Raw genomic sequence first — 20,467 nt, forward strand, 5'->3', positions numbered from 1 at the left:
AGTGCAAAATACTGCAGCCCCCGACACGGTATTCAACTGTGTCACCATCCTGAGGATGATAGTTGAGTTCAGGAGGGCACCTGTAACCATTGACCAAGTGCATAAGTACCTGATGCTACCAGCATTAATGCTGAGAGAATCGGTTCATTATGTACCCAGCCAGTGGACATGAGGAGGGCTCAGGAGTTCCCCTTGGCATCGGCCTATCAAGAAATTTACCTGTGGGGTTTATGGCCAGTCCACCCCTGCCCATGACCTTGCCTTAATGTTCACATAAAAAGATACATCTCTTGATGCACAGGACATCTCAGCCATGTTGAGTACAAGTAATGTAGTTTGCATAGGGATGATGTCCTGAAAGGGGTTTTCCAGTATCTTGATATTGATGGCCTATCCTCTGGATCAGTCATTAGTATCTGAACTTCAGGGTTTCGACATCCTGCACCCACACTGATAAGCTATGGGAATAGCTCTGGTGCCGAAATTAAATGTCACTCTTGTGTATATGTTTTGGCCTTTTTAAAAGGAGAGCAGTTGCCACCCCACCTCTCCTTACCTTATTCCGCTGTCTTAACTAGTGATGCAGCGACTTTACACAGTAGCCACCATCACTCGGATGATGGGAGCAGTTCTCTTTTCATTAATATGCTAAAATTGTGCATACTTCTTGTAAAGGTAATTCCACAGTGGCGATGATTTTACAGCAAATCTGCAGCAAAATGTATATGTCAATTTTGCTGTGAATTCTCTGTGAACATTACCGCTGCTACCTTGAATGTGTTGAAGTCTGCAATAAATGCACAACTGAATGAGCATATAGCACATTTGAAAATATGCAGCATTTGTATTTTCTGTGCAGAATATGCCCCCAGCATGTGGGCGCGATTTGTATGACCTCATCCACTTGCCTTTTACTGCTTGCAAAATTTAAAGGGGTTTTCCATGATTATGATATTGATGACCTCTCCTTTGTATAAATCATCAATATCATATGTGGTGGTCGGACACCTGGCACCTCCACTGATCTGCTTCTTGCAGGAGCCATGGCCACTGGCACTAGCACAGTTTTCCCAATTCACCACCATGAAGGCAGGTTAGGAGATTGACCCCTGACCTCTGTTGGGGCAGGAAACAGAGAAAGGTTAAATTGCCCTTGCCCTCCACCCTCTTCAGTGTTTTCCTGCCCCTACAGCAGACAGGGCAGAGAAAGGACATCTCTGGAGTGAAAGGTGAACCAAAGTACCTGGGCAGCAGAGGTCATCGGGGTCCATGCCTCCCTTGATCTTATTCGGCTGTGAAGAACTCCTCTGCTCGCCGGCGGTATTCCAATGTTGACCAGAGGTGGGGGGGGGACCTCGTATCTGTTGATCGGATGCCTGTGTCCGGTGCATGAGCGTCTACCTTGCCCTCATATGAGCTTAAGCAGACGCAAGCCGGAACCCTCCCCCACGTGATCTCAGCGTCGGACATCACTTCTGGTGATGAAGGAGCGCAGGGAGGCATTCCAGAAATATATAGGTGGCAGCAAGTTCGTTGTGGGAACCCACATTGGGATTCTGATCTGAGGCGAAGGATCACATCCAAAACATGTCGGCAGCAGATCGGCCAATAGAGCTGGGCACTCCTGTTCCGGTGACAGTAAGTCCCCATAGGGGAATAATGTACTAAGCTCTTAACTAGTGTACATCTCCTGATCAGATTCTAGATCCCACTTTTTATATGTAAGGATATTCTTGGCTGATTGCTCCTCTCTCTTCAATAGGCATCTAAGGAGGCACAAAAAAGACCCAGAAAGTGTCAAGTGCATCTCATGCTTTAAAAGACTCCCTGAGTTGTATTAAAAAAAATTATGTAAAGATTGTATTTCTCAAGTGATGAGAGAGGAACAACCATCTATGTTGGAGGAAAGTAAGTCATTAATAAGAGACTACATAAAATCCACTTTAAGCTCTTTAAAGGACACCCGTTCAGACTCTCCTCCTCCTCCTAAAAAACAGATTAATGTTTCTGAAGGGGAAATAGTGGAAGACGCAAAAAAAAAATTAAACTTTTTCTTGGACGAAATGGCGGATTTACTAAAAGCTGATAGAACTACAATGGGAATTGAGGAGGTACAGAAACCCCAAACGATCCAAGATGAAATGTTTGGAGGATTAAAAATAAAAAGATCAAGAGTTTTTCCCATAAATGAAAATAAAAAGGAATTGATTTTAGACGAATGGTCGGATCCGGAGAAACGTCTAGGAATTTCAAGAGAATTCAAAAATAAGCTCCTGTTTTGACCCATCAGAGTCAAAATTATTTATTATTATTTAAGGCTATCAAAGTTCCTAACCCAATGGGAAAAAATCGCATCAAACCCTTGGATTCTAGACATAATTGCCAAAGGATACAAAATAGTTTACATCTCTCTCCCCCCCCAAATAAATTTGTAATAGCGCCTCCATCCATCCATTCTACAAAAAAAAGACTCTGGAACGGGATTCAAGAAATGTTGAACCTGGGGGTTATAACGCAAGTTTCCCCCCCCTCTCAAGAAAAACTGAGGTTTTACTCCACATTGTTCCTAGATTCCAAGCCAGATGGAACATTCAGGACAATAATACATTTAAAACAACTCAACAAAAACATACTCTACAGGAAATCATCAACTGTCGCTTTAATAAGTCTAGGTTCTTTAATGTGTTCTGTAGATCTCAAAGACTCATGTTATCACGTACCTATCAGACAAAAATCACAAAAAGACACAACAGGGAAGATGCATCATTTTGATTTCAAAGCCCTGCCTTTTGGCATTTCCGTAGCACCAAGAATATTCACCAAAATAATCCTGGAAGTAGTGGCCCATTTGAGGAAGCAAGCCATAGTAATAATCCCAAACCTAGACTACTTTCTTTTTATTAGCAGATTCAAAAGAAAAATTTGAAAGGGGCTTAAGATCCTTTCTATCCTTTTTAGAACAGCTGGGTTGGATCATAAATATAAAAAAATCTAGGCTACTTCCCCAAAACAAAATAAAATGTTCAGGTATCCTCCTAGACTCTCAAAATCAATCCTCTTTTCTTCCAAAAGGAAGAATTTTAGTGCCAAGAAAAAATTCCAGAAAAAAAAAAAAATCTATGTACCATCAGAGGAAATGAGCCTCCTAGGGGTTTTGATGTCCTGCATGACATCGGTTCCATTTCAGGACTCTTAAATTATAGATACTAAAACACTGGGACAAAAAACAAACATCCCTGGACAGGTCAATACGTGTCCCATATGATGTAAAAGTATCCCTCAAATGGTGGACAGGTTCAAAAAACCTATTAAAGGGTTTGTCATGGCAGAAAACCCTGTTTATTCAGATCCATACAGATGCCAGCCAAACGGGGTGGGGCGCAAGTATAGAAGGGGAACCTGTTCAAGGGATCTGGCCAGAAAGCATTGTAAATCAGTCGTCAAACTACAGAGAGCTGAGAGCAGTGGGGGAAACAATAAAAGCGGCACCAGCCCTCCTAAAAGGACATCATACATTGTCTGAAAAGATTTTTATAACAACCGTTGCCTACTTAAGACAGCAAGGAGGAACCAGATCCAGGAAATTAATCAAGCTGACGGAAAAAATATTTTCCTGGGCCGAGGAAAATCTAAAATCTCTATCGGCAGTACACTTAAAAGGCACACAAAATCAGGTAGCAGATTTTTTGAGCAGAAAATCTTTAGACCAAGGAGCATGGGCATTAAACCAGAGACTTTCAATCTCTTCACGGAGAAATGGGGCCATCCAGTCTTAGATCTTTTCGCCTCAAGAACAAGCTCAAAAGTCAATACCTCGGGCAGTAGATGTTGGATTGGAAACTAGCCTATGCCTTCCCACCATTCCAACTCGTACCATAAGTAATCCAAAAAATCATTATGGGCAAACCAAATATGATCCTAATCACCCCATTCTGGCCAAAAAGACGTTGGTTTGCGTCCCAAAATCTGACAACTTCATAACCATGGATTCTTCCCTTGAGAGAAGACATTATGATTCAAGGTCCAGTAAAACATTCATGCCCCAAACTATTAAAGTTGACAGCCTGCATCCTGAAACTGAAAATTTAAGGAAGCAGGGGTTATCAGAAAAGTTTATTTATACTATGAAAGCTAGTAGGGGAAAAAGTGACTTCCAAAATTTAATTTAGAAAAAAATGGAAAAAATTCTGTTCATGGTGGGGACAGGAAGAAATCGATCAATCAACCCCAAACATTCAGAAAATCTTAGATTCCCTACAACAAGGGTTAGACTCGGGATTGCATCCTTCGACCTTGAAAGTTCAGGTTTCTTCACTCAGTGCCTTTTTATGATGCAAATATTGCAGAACATAGATGGATCAAGAGATTTTTTAGGGCCGCAGGTAGTCTTAAACCTTTAGTCAGATGTAGAGTCCTAAATTAGGATTTAAACATAGTGCTTAAGGGTCTTATCCAGAGTCCCTTTGAACCTCTAGAAGAAATCAGTCAAGATGCTCTCTCAAAACTGTTTTTCTCATTGCAATCACATCTGCTAGGAGAATAGGAGAAATCCGAGCTCGCTCTATCAGGCAGCCATATTTAACAATTGCAGATGATAGTGATCCTCAAACCCGATCGGGGGTTTCTACCTAAAGTAGTGTCAGACTTTCATAGAAATTCAGAAATAGTACTACCATCATTCTGTAACAACCTAAAAAAAAAAAAAAAGAGGACTTTCATTCCCTTGACGTTAGACTCAGTATAATTAAATATTTGGAGGTAACTAGAGATTTTAGGATGGTAGATAATCTATTAGTGCAATTTTCAGGAAGAAATAAAGGGAGAGTGGCTTCTAGAGCCTCAATTGCTAGATGGATTAAGCAAACCATCTGTAACTGTTACAGGCTCCAAAACCATCCTTGTCCGGTAAATCTTAAAGCCCATTCTACTAGGATGATGGCCTCTTCCTACGCAGAAAAAGCAGGTGCTTCCTTAGAACAGATGCGTAGATCAGCGACCTGGTCTAACATTCTTACCTTTGTAAAACACTATAGACTGGACCTGTCAGGAACTTCGGATCTATCGTTTTGGTAGGAAGGTCCTTCAAGCCATAGCCCCCCCCCAACTGAATAATCTGGTAGCTCTCCTATCCTGCCGTCATGGTGGTGAATTGGGAAAAAACTGAATTGGACTTAAACCGGTAATTCATTTTCTTTGAATCCCCTATGACTGCACAGTATTACCACCCTAATAATAAAAATAATTTTGTATGAAGAAATTGAAAAAATTAAATTTAAATATATATTAATATTAAATGAAAGATGCTATAGTAATCTGGTAAACACTGAAGAGGGTGGAGGGCGGGGGCAATTTAACATTTCTGTTTCCTGCTCCTACAGGGGTCAATCTCCTATCCTGCCGTCATGGTGGTGAATTGGGAGAACTGCGCAAGTGCCAGTGGCCATGGCTCCTGCAAGAAGCAGATCAGTGGAGGTGCCAGGTGTCTGACCACCACATATGATATTGATGATTTATATAAAGGAGAGGTCATCAATATCATAATCATGGAAAACCCCTTTAAATTCTGCAAGCAGTACAAGGCAAGTGGATGAGGTCAAACAAATCCTGCCGTCATGGTGGATTCAAGGAAAAGGAATTATTGGTAAGTCTAATTCAGTTTTTTGGAGCCAGAAGGTGAAAGCTTCACTAGAGTGGAGGCTTTCTATATTTCTAGAGAAAGTAGAAAGAAAATGGCTGCATGTGTCTGGCCAGCATTGCAATGAAGTTTTAATAATATATATATACAGTACAGACCAAAAGTTTGGACACACCTTCTCATTCAAAGAGTTTTCTTTATTTTCATGACTATGAAAATTGTAGATTCACACTGAAGGCATCAAAACTATGAATTGACACATGTGGAATTATATACATAACAAAAAAGTGTGAAACAACTGAAAATGTCATTCTAGGTTCTTCAAAGTAGCCACCTTGTGCTTTGATTACTGCTTTGCACACTCTTGGCATTCTCTTGATGAGCTTCAAGAGGTAGTCACCTGAAATGGTTTTCACTTCACAGGTGTGCCCTGTCAGGTTTAAGAAGTGGGATTTCTTGCCTTATAAATGGGGTTGGGACCATCAGTTGCCTTGTGGAGAAGTCAGGTGGATACACAGCTGATAGTCCTACTGAATAGACTGTTAGAATTTGTATTATGGCAAGAAAAAAGCAGCTTAGTAAAGAAAAACGAGTGGCCATCATTACTTTGTCAGTCAGCCGAAAAATTTGGAAAACTTTGAAAGTAAGGGCTATTTGACCATGAAGGAGAGTGATGGGGTGCTGCGCCAGATTACCTGGCCTCCACAGTCACCGGATCTGAACCCAATCGAGATGGTTTGGGGTGAGCTGGACCGCAGAGTGAAGGCAAAAGGGCCAACAAGTGCTAAGCATCTCTGGGAACTCCTTCAAGACTGTTGGAAGACCATTTCAGGTGACTACCTCTTGAAGCTCATCAAGAGAATGCCAAGAGTGTGCAAAGCAGTAATCAAAGCAAAAGGTGGCTACTTTGAAGAACCTAGAATATGACATTTTTTCAGTTGTTTCACACTTTTTTGTTATGTATCTAATTCCACATGTGTTAATTCATAGTTTTGATGCCTTCATAGTCATGAAAATAAAGAAAACTCTTTGAATGAGAAGGTGTGTCCAAACTTTTGGTCTATACTGTATATATAGAAATAAGACTCTAGGAGCCTCTACACATAGATGCTCTGCTCTCTCTGCAACTGCTGTGCCTTCTCCACTTTGGCCAGGCCAGGCAGTTAAAATGTCAATACACACGGCTCTGTCAATCAGAATGCAAAGGATGCGGAAATTGCAGAGAGAGCAGAGCTTCTAGGTGTAATGGCACCGGCCCAGTTGCTCCTAGAGGCTCACTTGCATATGTTAAAACATAATTTTTCGCAGCAATGTGGGCACAGATGAACACGAGACCAGCACAGATGCCTTCAGCTGCCAAGCGCACATTCAGCAGGTCAGCCAGTTTCATAGCTATAAATCTGCTGACAGATGCCCTTTAATAAAACTATATATTGCATCCAGTATTAGTGTGTGCTAACATGTCCGCTTCCTTTGTAAATGGTTTTCAAGCAGGGTAGTTTTAACAGCCATTAATATAATATAATAACACAACTTGTAATATTACATATCTTTGTAATCATCCTGTTTTTTCTTTTTTTGAAGTGATGTGTATGGATGCAAAGATCAATTTTGACTCCAATGCTGTATATAGGCAAAAGGAAATTTTCGATCTGCGAGACTGGTCCCAGGAAGATGACAGAGACCACCAAGCTGCCAAAGCTGACCTGAACTACATTGGACTGGATGGCAACATTGGATGTCTTGGTACGTAACTGTATCATATTTAGCATTCATGTCTTACGGGATGTACTGTGCCAAAAACAGATTGAGGGTGAATTAAAATATAGTGCCGCTCTTTTAACCTTTGATATTCCAGAGAGTCTGACAATTTGTCACTTGTTTTCAACACACAACTGCAATAGAGAGTGGTTCTTCATATGACTAGAAGTGGAAAACTGCATTGTAATATCAAATTGGTTATTGAAACAAAGTTTGTTATTTTTTGAGGCTTTGTTTGTAGTTAATAAAGCATGACAATGGTAATTAGGCACATGAGGTAAGAATATATAATACCAGAGGAAAAAATCTAACTTGTGTAGTTAGGCTTCATGCACACAAACATATTTTTTTTTCTGTATACGGAACCATTCATTTCAATGGGTCCGCAAAAAAGGAAGTTACTGTGGGCATTCCGTTTCTCTATTTCCGTTCCGCCAAAAAAAGAACATGTTCTATTATTGTCTGCATTTCGGACGAGGATAGGACTGTTCTGTTAGGGGCCAGCGGTTCTGTTAGGGGCCAGCGGTTCTGTTAGGGGCCAGCGGTTCTGTTACGGAATGCACACGGACGTCATTCGTAATTTTTGCGGATCAGTTTTTTGAGGACTGCAAAATACATGCAGTGATGTGCATAAGGCCTTATTCAAATAATTCCATGTGGATGGCTCTTTCAGCATAGATTAATGAGGGATCGGTCATGTCAAACTAATTTAATCAGTTTCTATAAGGAGGTAAGTTCTAGACTTGACAGCGGCGAATCAATGGATGTCATATTTCTTGACTTCTCCAAAACATTTGACACTGTACCACATAAAAGGTTAGTATATAAAATGAGAATGCTCAGACTGGGAGAAAATGTCTGTATATGGGTAAGTAACTGGCTCAATGAATGAAAACAGAGGGTGGTTATTAATGGTTATACACTCGCATTGGGTCACTGTCACTAGTGGGGTACCACAGGGGTCAGTATTTAGCCCTATTCTCCAATATATTTATTAATGACCTTATAGAAGGCTTGCATAGTAAAATATCAGTTTTTGCAGATGAAACTGTGTAAAGAAAGTAATTAACACAGAAGAGGACAGTGTACTGCTTCAGAGGGATCTGGATTTGTTGGAGTATTGGGCAGAGAAGTGGCAGATGAGGTTTAACACTGACAAATGTAAGGTTATGCACATGGGAAGGAATAATGCAAGTCACCAGTACATACTAAATGGTGTAGGGATCTGTACTCGCAGTAGGGTTGGCAATGACAAATGTCCACGGAGACAGCAGGTTTCAAAGTCCGAATTGTGCTTTATCATCAAAATTATAGTGTCAAGCTATTTCTGTATAGTTTAATGGAGAAAATTCAGATTCTGAATGGTGTAAAAAAAACAAAAATGGCTGGCTGTTTTTTCATCAATTTACCTCCCCTCAAAAATGTATGTTAATAAAAAGTGATCAAAAAGTCATAAACACCTAAAATTGAATGGTATCATCAAAAACTACAGATTGTCCTACGCTCACACATCTCCATCGGTCAGAATATGGTGATAACCCGAAAAATTGAAAATAATTTTTTCAAACGTTTTCTTTTTCTGTATTAAAACGCAAGAAAAACTATACATATGTGGTACCACCGTAATTGTACTGACCTGGAAAATGACCAACTTCCCACTACATTGTAAATATGGTGGCATTAGAAAGTCGAACTTGTCCCGCAAAAAAAACCAAAAAAAAAAACAAGCCCTTAAACGCTATGTGAACGGAAAAATAAATAAAAGTTTATGGCTCCGGGAAGGCAGGGAGTGAAAAAAGGAAAATGCAAAAAATTGAAAATTGCTCCGTCCGGAAGGGTTAATACCCCTTTAAGTTGTACATTTATTGCCGTTTACCCGTTGTATATTTTTGCATTTAACTTTAGAAATCATCAGAAAGGGAAAGCAGTAGATACCAAAATTAACGTTTTATTTCTTGTTCCTTAATTCACTGAAAACTGTAGTGACTTCTCTAAGTTGCTACTGCAGTGGACGTGGTTACCTTGGTTCTCCTAACATTGCTGAACCTGGTGGATATATGGCCTTCTCCTACTGATACATTACATTGCTGTTTTACATTATTTCAAAATTGTGTTCTTTCTCTAGTCACAGCATGTTTACTTTGGAGGTGAATTATGCTATACAGCAGTACAAGGAGAAAGGGAATAAAAGTGGGAATAATACTTCTATAATATTTTTGGAAGAATGATAAGAAAACTGCACTCTATGCAAAAAAACTGAATTATACTTCAAAAACAGTATTTCAAAATTATAAAATAATATCATAATTATTTGCATACAATGTATAATCCAAATTATCCACTTTACTCCACCGTACAGAACATAGAGCAGAAGAAATAAAACTGCTCTTAGGCTACTATCACACTTGCGTTCGGAGCGTATCCGTCTGGTATCTGCACAGACTGATCCGCTCCGATAATGCAAACGATGGTATCCGTTCAGAACGGATCCGTCTGCATTCTATTTCAGAAAAAAGTCAAGTCTAATTTAGTCAGACCGATTCGTCCAGACTTTACATTGAAACTTTACGGATCCGTTTGAAATTGCACCATATTGTGTCAACGTCAAACGGATCCGTCCCCATTGACTTACATTGTAAGTCTGAACGGATCCGTTTGGCTACGCACGGCCAGGCGGATACGAAAACGCTGCAAACAGCGTTCGGGTGTCCGCCTGCTGAGCGTAACGGAGGCCAAACTGAGCCATACTGATGCATTCTGAGCGAATGCATTGGGGCTGTACGGATCCGTTCGGGGCTGCTTGTGAGAGCCTTCAAACGGAACTCGCAATCGGAACCCCGAACGCAAGTGTGAAAGTAGCCTAATTCCGACTACTTAACACCTCATTGTGAAAGAACTCTGCCAAACAGAATATAATAATAAGCCGTGTGCAGTAGGCCTTATGGTACAAAGAATATGAAAAGCACACAGTAGAATAAGCACTTGCTAGCTTACACAATCATGAGGTATTTGGCAGCTGAACAGAATATACATTGGTTACAGTGTTGTTTTTTTTTGTTTTTCTTTGTTAGCTTTCTAAAATAGCAGGCTTTCATGGGTTCCTTCTGTTGCATAGTTGCCAGTGGTCCCAAATTTGCTATTATTCTCGTATTTTCAGAGACAGTCCTGGCAGATTTGGCTGGATCCCAGCTCAAAAATGGATGGGATTTGTGTAAACCACACCTAGAATTGGTTGTTCCTGGGTAGGATTGGGATAGGCCCGGAGTAGGGCTTAAAGGGGTTTTTCGAGACTTTAATACTGATGACCTCCTCTGAATAGATCATCAGTATCTGATCAGTTCAGGTCTGACACCCGGGACCCCTACCAATCAGCTGTTTGATAAGGCAGCTCACAGAAGCACAGCGGCCTTCTCTCCTCTTTCCTTACGTGAGGACACATTCATCGGTCGCATGGCCTAGGCGCAGCGTAGCCCCGTAGAAATTAATAGTGCTAAACACGATACCAAGCACAGTCACTATACAATGGATGGCGCTGTGCTTGGTAAGCATGGAGAAAGCTGCTGTGCTGACGAAGTGTAGGTACCTTCTCAAACAGCTGATCGTGGTGGTCCCGGGTGTCCTATCCCCCACCAATTTAAAGGGAACCTGTCACCTCCAAAAGTGATATAAAACTGCCAGCATTACCTTATAGCAGCCCCCAGTCTGTTATTTATCATGTGTGCGTGACAGAAATTCTATAATCCATACTTTAAAAAAGCGTTTTTCTCATCTCCATGAGCGCTCTGTTTCCTGCGAGCTTGAAGTCAAGGGGGCAGCGGCCTCCTTGCTTCAAATCAAGAAAAGCCCGCCTCTTACCCGTCCCCTCTTGACTGTGATTTTACATATTTTCTATTCCTTGGGATCGCTCAAGTCTGGCGCCTGCGCGGTGCGCCCCTTGTGACTGCACAATCCCGTCTGGGGCTTCCTCAGTCAGCTGGGCATAATTTTCTCACTGCGCGCTCGCGTCGGCGGAGTATATTCACAGCGTGAGCGTGATTGCTGGCTGCAGGAGAACTGAAGCCAGTGGATCACACTTCGCCCGTGACTCCCACCTGAAACTCGGGTAGTAATTTATAAATGTTAGTCTGAGCCAGAAATGTTATATAAGCCAAAGATGGGCTAAATGGACTACAGTTATCCCTAAAACGATTATACATATTTAAATGCATAGGATATGCTGTTTTCATGTGAAAATAAACTGTTAAATTGTAATCACGCCACCAAAATGTAATGTCTTTGTAAGAAAACTACCGTAAAACTGAAGTTTCCCATTGTAAGGAGGCTTTTCATTAAGGACTCCCTAATGGCTACTTTTTACTAGGACACATTTTTAACATGATAAAGTTGACAGGATACATTCAGTGCTGATGACAGGTAGACGAGAAACCATACACCACAGGAGCTAATAACTGCTTCTCATTGTGCCTATGTCACCTGCAGCTTCTGGTTGTCACAGGACTGTGTGTTTTGCCAGCAAAGAAGTCATAATGGGTCTTGGCAAGCAAATAATTATTTATGTATTTTGACACTTGTTGTGACAAATGCCTACTGTAAGCGGGACAGCATCTCCACCTTGTTCTGTGTCATGTCTGTATATGCTGATCAGCCCCTCTATCGGTTTTAACACTGGGAGGACAGAGACTGAGCTGGGTTGCATTGTACAATCCTGATCAAAAGTTTAAGACCACTTGAAAAATGGCAAAAAAATCATATTTTACATTGTTGGATCTTAACGAGGTTCCAAGTAGAGTTTCAACATGCAACAAGAAGAAATGAGAGGGAGACAAACCATTTTTTGAGCATTCAATTAATTGAAAATAACGATTAAACTGAAACGGGCTGTTTATCAGCTGATCCAGATTTTAGGACCACATGCCTTTTTAAAAGGCCAAATCTGTGCAAAGATGTCGATTCATTGTCATTTTCTGTCAGGTAGTCACACGTTGTCAGTTGTCATGGCAAAGGCAAAAAAAACTCTCCCTTTTTTAACGTTGTCGGGTTGTTGAACTGCATAAGGAGGGTCTCTCACAGAGCGCCTTCGCTGCTGAGGTGGGACGCAGTAAGACAGTATTTTGGAATTTCTTAAATGATCCTGAGGGTTATGGAACAAAAAAAGTCAAGTGGAAGACCCAAAAATATGTCCTCAGCACTGAGCCGGAGGATCCAATTGGTTGTCCGTCAAGACACTGGACGATCCTCGACCCAAATTAAGGCCCTTACTGGTGCTGACTGCAGCCCCATAACCATCAGACGGCATCTGAGACTGAAGGGCTTCATAAACAAAAAATGTCTTCAAAGACCTCATCTCCTTGAGCGCCACAGAATTGCTCGTTTGGACTTTGAAAGAGTGCACCAAACATGGTACATTCAAAGGTGGAAGAAAGTTTTATTCTCTGATGATAAAAAATTTAACCTTGATGGTTTCCAACGTTACTGGCATGACAAGCAGATCCCACCTGAGATGTTTTCTACGCGCCACAGTGGAGGAGGCGCCGTAATGGTCTGGGGTGCTTTTTTTCCTTCAGTGGAACAATGGAGCTTCAGGAAGTGCAGGGGCGTCAAACAGCCGCTGGCTATGTCCAGATGTTGCAGAGAGCATTCCTCATGACTGAGGGCCCTCGTCTGTGTGGTAACAACTGGGTTTTTCAATAGGACAACGCGCAATGCCCGCAGGACAAGGGACTTCTTCCAGGAGAATAACATCACTCTTTTGGCCCATCCTGTGTGTTCCCTGATCTAAATCCAATTGAGAACCTTTGGGGATGGATGGCAAGGGAAGTTTACAAAAATGGACAACAGTTCCAGACAGTAGATGGCCTTTGTGCGGCCACCACTTGGAGAAATGTTCCCATTCACCTCATGCAAACACTTGCATCAAGCATGCCAAAACAAATTTTTGAAGTGATGAACAGTAACAGCGGAGCTACTCATTATGGAGTTCATGTTTGGAAGTTGGATTTCTGTTTTGAGGCAGTTTTTTATTTTTTTTTTTTTTTTTTTTTTTTTGGAGGTGTGGTCCTAAACTTTTTATCAGCTGAAAAACGGCCTGTTTCAGTTTATTCGTTGTTTTCATTAAATTGAATGCTCAAAAAATGTTTTGTCCAACTCCCATTTCTTCTTGTTGCATGTTGAAGCTCTACTTGGAACCTTGTTAAGATCCAGCCATGCTAAATATGATTTTTTGCCATTTTTCAAGTGGTCCTAAACTTTTGATCAGGACTGTATTTCAAGTTTGCTGCCTCTCAGGATTCTACCTTAGGACACTATTTGTCTTGGAAACTGCTTTCAAACACACACGCCAGTCCTACAGATCATCCCTGCTTACAGCTCCTGTTCTATGCTCTGACTTGTGTCAGGTGTGGTGATTCACCATCTTGTCGCTCAAGATGTCTTTTATTAACCCTTTTTTTTCCCTATTCTCTCAACTTTTGCATGTCTTATTGTCACATGTGTCACCATAGTAGGAAAAATATGGTATGCACTTTTGATAGCCTAGTTTGCAATGAAATATTAAGCCAAGAGGAGCTAAACATGAAATATAAATGCCCCAGCATAGTGCTCTGTATTATTCAGACACTTTCCAGGGCTACACCTGCCAATTTCAGGTTTTCACATCCCTAATAGTTCAAATATTCATGTAAATTATTTCTTGGCAGGAATTCCAAGATTTAATTATGTCACCTAGTGGTTAATAACATCTAGTATACATTTTACAAAAAACAATAAGAACAGTAATAACTGGGGAATACTTAGAGGGTTTCTGTCATCAGAAAAATCGTTGGGTATCTGGCTGACATTAGCGATGTGCTAATGTCAGCAGAATATATATATATTTTTTTTTATTGTATTTATTTTTATTTTTTTACTCCCTGCCTGCAGCCGTTCCTTCAAAATAAAGACTTTTATAATATGCTAATGAGCCTCTAGGTGCTAGTGGAGCGTTGCTGCAGCACCTAGAGGCTCCGTCTTCTTGCCCTTTGGCACACCCATGTCCAGTTGATTGATGTCCTAGTTCTCCTCTGTGACCGTAAAATCCTGCACCTGCGCCGTCCCGTTTAGTATTCGGAGCAGTGAGTGAAGTCGGCAGCAGAAGAGCGTCCTTCACTCACTGCACCTGTGCCGAATACTAAACGGGACGTCGCAGGTGCAGGATTTTACGGGTACAGAGGAGAACTAGGACATCAATCAACTGGACGTGGGTGTGCCAAAAGGTGAGAAGACGGAGCCTCTAGGTGCTGCAGCAACGCTCCACTAGCACCTATAGGCTCATTAGCATATTATACAAGTCTTTATTTTGAGGGAACGGCAGCAGGCAGGGAGTTAAAAAATAAAAATCATACAGTTATGTTCTGCTGACATTAGCACATTGCTAATGTCAGCCGGATACATAACGATTTTTCTGATGACAGAAACCCTTTAAGTAGTAAAGCGCCAGTGTAATGCTAGAATAGTGTGTGCAGCATTCCCCAATAGAGATAGCCAGTTCGCACTGTTCGCCCACAAACACATGCGATCTGCCATCTTACCTGTGCCACGCCGGACTTGTCAGTTAAGTCCTTACCTGTGCCTGTGCGCGAGCCGGTCTGAAATGAAATGCGTCTCTGGGAGCAGGTCGTTCCGAGAACAGCCCCCGGGGGCTGTTCTCGGAATTGCCTGCTCCCGGAGACCGCATTTCATTTCAGACCGGCTCGCGCACAGGTAAGGATTTACCTGTGCCTCGCCGGACTTGTCAGTTAAGATGGCAGATCGCATGTGTTTGTAGGCAAACACTGCGAATTGGCCATCACTATTCCCCAACACTGCATGCTCATCAGGTGGGTGTTTAGCACCTCTAAAGAAAAAAAGTGGTAAAAATATATATATATAAATATAAATATATATACAATAAAGGGTCTGATTTACGAAGACCGTCATCTGCTGGCCTGTGGTGCCGGAGGAGGGCTGTAATCTATGATGAGGCACAGGCCTTGTCATAAGTTTTATATACCTTCTTTTGCAGTCTGTGCACCAGAATGAAATCAACGGCAGATCAGTCATTTATGCCAGTTTGTAGTGTAAATAATGATGAATATCCTGGGGCAGATAGCCCTGCCCACACCCCTCACTGGCCCCTTTTTTGTAAACACGAATGGGGAGTTGAAAAATGCCAGTTGCAAGTGAAAAAGCTGCAAAGGCATTGAAGGTCACAAAACTGGGGTTTTTCAACTTTTTAAAACGAAATTAAGCGTTGGTTGAAATGATGAATTTCCCGCAAAGTACCTGAAGTGCAATGCTATACCAATTCCCATTATCCCATCGCAAATTGGCATAAGCAAAGCCTCTACCACTTTTTCCAACATCTATGACCATCTCACATCTCAAATTGTCATAATTGCATTGAGAAATCTCCCTTGTTGTCTGGAACTCTGAATCCCTTTACTGCTATAACTACTGATGATTAGAACGGATGAGAAAAATAAATTTTTATTAAATATATGTAAACTGTTCACAGTGAGTATTTTGACCATATAATAATTTTTATCCGGATTTCCCAACTCCAAGCTGTATAAACTTGAATGCTTATTGGAATTAAGCATATCAGATGATTTGTAATGAGGGAGTGTATGGTCTAAGGAGGTCAAGACCCTATAGCAAGATGTGCATAAATATTAGGCAGCTTTCCACTGGCAAAATGGGCCAGGAAGAGATTTAACTGACTCTGACACGTCAAAAATTGGTAAAAGTCTTTAAGAGGGATGCAGCACTGTTAAAATTGCTCAGATATTGGGGCATGATCACAGAAACATAAAACTGTTTGTTGCAAATAATCAGCAGTCGCAAGAAATGCGTTGAATAAAATATTCAAATTTACTGCCAAAGATTTCAGAAGAATCAAACGTGAAGTGACCAGGAACCTATTATCCTCCAGTGCGGTCATATTTCAGAACTGTAACTTCCATGGAATTACAAGGTGTTCAGTGCTCAGACGTGGCTAAGTTAAGGAAGCCTGAAACCTGACCAACACTGAACCAGACAAATAAATTGAAATGTGAACACTGAGCCCATGGCTTGTGCAGTAATGGGCAGAGAGCTCCACTTCGACTCAGATGCCAGCAAGGTGGAAGTTGGGTACTGCTATGGGCTGGTATTATTAAAGATGAGCTAGTTGAACCTTTTCATGTTGAAGATAAACTCATAGTAAACTCCCAAACATACTGTTTTTAGAAGACACTTTCTTCAAGCAATGTTAAAGAAAAAAGTATCTGCATCTTTCAAGAAAACCAAGATTTTTATGCAGGGCAATGCTCCATTGTTTGCCTTGAAGCACTCCACTACATGGCTATCCAGTAACTAACACCATCTTAGTAGTTAAAAAGCGTGTGCAACATCTTATCTCAAGGTTAACATTCTTTAGCAACAAAAAGAACAGAATCTGCCCGGCCTTAAAGCTACAGGGCATACACAACTTGACCACAGTACACTGATATTCCCACATTTCTATATATACTTTTTACTATTTTATCTTTCCTCCTGCAGGCTGTCAGCTCTGCAGCTGCTCCCTAATTCTCCTCCAGACTGAAGGGGGGGGGGGGGGGGCTGCTTTAGCCGCTCATATCTCTGGTTTGGTAGCAGCTAGAGATATGGCACTCCAAGCGTCAAACAAGAATGGCAGCATTATCTTCACTACATGGGAAAATATCACTGTTTAGAAATCGGGAAGCAGTGAATGCAGCTGAAAATGAAAGTAAAAACAGTTTTTACCCATGATTATTCCCAACCCGATTTCTAACAGCGAAATCTCCTGTTTAGCTTAGGCTAATGCTGTCATTTTGGAATGCCAGCTTTTAAACAAGACCAGGCGCATGCTTCTAGCTGCTACCAGTCAGGAGATATCTCATGGAGCACCACCTCCTCTTCAAACATCAGATCGGCGGGGTGCTGGGTGTCAGACCCTTGCAATTCTGATATCTATGACCTATCCTGAGGATATTGCTGCACAACTCCTTTAACATTTTGGATTGACGGCACTGTAGTTGTTCAATAATAAAATGTAATCCTCAAACATTCAGCTTTCCTAATTGTGCACACAGTGTACTTCTAAAGCAGTAGCCCTTGGATCTTGTATGTAGTACCGTATATCTTGGTTTCTGTTAATTCTTTACAGAATTGGTTGTTTGGAACTCTAGAGAGCAGATATCTCATTCTAAAAGACGTGCAGGGAAGGCAATAATGTAATAAAGCTTAACGACCTAACTGTTCTGCCTGGGCAGGTACTGGGGGATGGGCAGGGCTGCTTTACTGCTGATATCTCCTGAATGGATTAGATAAATATGTACTCTGCACACCTAGGATCCAGTGTGGGTGCCTGTGAGAGTGGTTTAGACAATATAAAGTTAATCCGCGGCACTCCAAGAGATTTGTGCAAAATAAATTTTCACATTTAATTCTTAGTATACAGAATATCATTTCTGTACATCCAGTGCAATTCATTTGTACATTATAAGTATTATGCCATATCAAACAGAGAATTCCCGGATGTTTCGGTCTGTGCGACCTTCTTCAGCGGGGTCTTAAGGCAGGGTAGAGAGGCAGGCACTACCTGCCTCTCTACAGCCCCCTCTCCCCCCCCATCCTTCGTTGTTGGTGATAATCTGCAGTGCTGGGTTCCAGAGTGTGTGTGTGTGTGTGTGTGTGTGTGTGTGTGTGTGTTTTTTTTTTTTTATATATATTTTTTATATCATGTCTACATTATTCTCTAGGCGTCTTTTTGGCAGACTGACATGATTGATTTTAAGCATTTCCACCTGACTGATTTTTAGCAGGTTACCAAAATGACTAGAGCATGCTCTTGAGGTTCATAGCAACTTTACTGAAAAAGGAGTCTGAATAAAGGTAATTTGCATTTGTTTTGAAGGCTACTGGAAGAAAATATACATTTAAGCTTTTCTCATGTCATCAATCCAGAAATGTGGCCCATTTGCTCTTTTACAGCATATTCCTTGCAAAATGGGCTTGCGTTGTAGGCAAAATAATGTCTTACTTATTGGAAATTTTAATATGCAAACCTAGTGCAATAGAGACTGCACTAGGAAACCAACCTGGATAGAATAAAGCAGAGAGCTATTGTATGTTTAAAAGGTGTATACATCTTTGCATCTTTTTTTTTTTTATTTATTTTTTTTTTTTTTATTTCTCCCATGGATCTGAAATTATAAAAAATAAATAAAAAAATTGCAATTCTGCTGCTGCAAAGATTTTTCAGCAAATTCACAGCAAAAGCAATATCTGCATGTAGTGCAGGTTTACTACTGCATCTTGCTACAATTTCTGATAAGTTCACCTAAGAAAAACTTGACCCCCATGTGTCTTTACCCTGAGCGGTTTGAGGCTACCACCAGGGGAAAATCTAGTGGTAGTGTTGAACTGTTTAGGCTGCTTTCACACTAGCGTTCGGGTTTCCGTTCGTGAGCTCCGTTTGAAGGAGCTCACGAGCGGACCCGAACGCAGCCGTCCAGCCCTGATGCAGTCTGAATGGAGGCGGATCCGCTCAGACTGCATCAGTCTGGCGGCGTTCAGCCTCCGCTCCGCTCGCCTCCGCACGGACAGGCGGACAGCTGAACGCTGCTTGCAGCGTTCGGGTGTCCGCCTGGCCGTGCGGAGGCGTGCGGATCCGTCCAGACTTACAATGTAAGTCAATGGGGACGGATCCGTTTGAAGATGCCACAATGTGGCTCAATCTTCAAGCGGATCCGTCCCCCATTGACTTTACATTGAAAGTCTGGACGGAACCGTCCCAGGCTATTTTCACACTTAGCTTTTTTTTGCTAATATAATGCAGACGGATCCGTTCTGAACGGAGCCTCCGTCTGCATTATTATGGGCGGATCCGTTCAGAACGGATCCGCCCGAACGCTAGTGTGAAAGTAGCCTTATTCAGCGCTTTTTCACAATATGATTCACCTCAAATTATTGAATCGGTGCACGTCTCACTCAGACAAGTATTACACATGGAGTAGATTTTTGGAATAAATCTTTTTTTTTATTTTTTTTATTGTATTTGAAAATAATACAAGAGTATTGCAAAACGTACATCTCCCAACAGTATGGTTTATATTTGAATTGGTTAAATGCGGTATATTTCAGTAATATGATTAGCACAGGCATGAAAATCAGATATATAGCGGTAACATATTTTGGAAAATAAAAATAAAAAGAAAAGAAAAAAACTATAAGCGATTATAGGGTTAAAATTCAAATATTTAGAGGGCTCACCAGCTGCTCAAGAGTGGTATGGGTGCTCCTGCAAGAGGATTCACCCAATCCTCTGATACGATTGAGGATAAGCAATTATACATAGCCTATAAACCTATAGTGTTGTTGAACAAACAAAAGAATGCCCAGTGTATTAAAAAAAATATATACTTTTATTTAAATATAATAAACATATCATGATTACTAAAATATTAAAGATAGGAAGAAAAGGGTATGAAGAGTCAGCAGAAAAACCGGATGCCGCAATCCACTGGCCGGTGTCGCTACTACCCGCCAGAAGATGGAAAACATGTCAAGTATACCAGTAGTATGCATCGGAGTGATTCACAAAACAATAGCCCATAAAATGACTATTCCAATTGTAATTCATGTGATCATCACCCTGGTGCATAACCACCAGATGAGTCTCAGCTCAGCCCAAAATGTAATGAAAGACAAATAATCAAACATCCGCTAGAGTCTAGCAATAAAGGGGTAAAAAATTAAAATATATATATATATATATAGAGCCCTCACATAAGTGAGACAGCACACCCCAAGCCTTATTGTAAAGGATATGAAGGAGCTCATTCCCTGCCCTAACTTACTGTTTTACATTGAGGCTTTTTTGTTTGGTTCTAAATTATACATAGCAGTAGTAGTGTTGAATCACCTATGTTTTACATAGTATGAAGGAACTGTCAAGTTCTAAGGATTATAATTTCAGCCCTCATAGGCACTCAAAGAGCAGCTGCATTTTAGTAAAATATAGTGTATACTAAAGTAGTGTATAAAGGGGAA

General features: G+C 41.1%; 1 protein-coding gene across 2 annotated transcripts in view; it reads left to right on the top strand.

Moving 5' to 3' along the window:
• SUCLA2 (succinate-CoA ligase ADP-forming subunit beta) overlaps nucleotides 1–20,467 on the top strand; it is a 142,517-nt gene that overhangs the window by 101,199 nt on the left and 20,851 nt on the right. For both annotated transcript variants that reach the window (XM_044285108.1, XM_044285107.1), the window contains exon 7: nucleotides 7,220–7,381. In XM_044285108.1, the coding sequence (XP_044141043.1) occupies nucleotides 7,220–7,381 (162 nt within the window). The remainder of the gene's footprint in view (nucleotides 1–7,219; nucleotides 7,382–20,467) is intronic.

Source organism: Bufo gargarizans, chromosome 3, assembly GCF_014858855.1.
Source record: "Bufo gargarizans isolate SCDJY-AF-19 chromosome 3, ASM1485885v1, whole genome shotgun sequence".
NCBI classification, from domain to species: domain Eukaryota; kingdom Metazoa; phylum Chordata; class Amphibia; order Anura; family Bufonidae; genus Bufo; species Bufo gargarizans.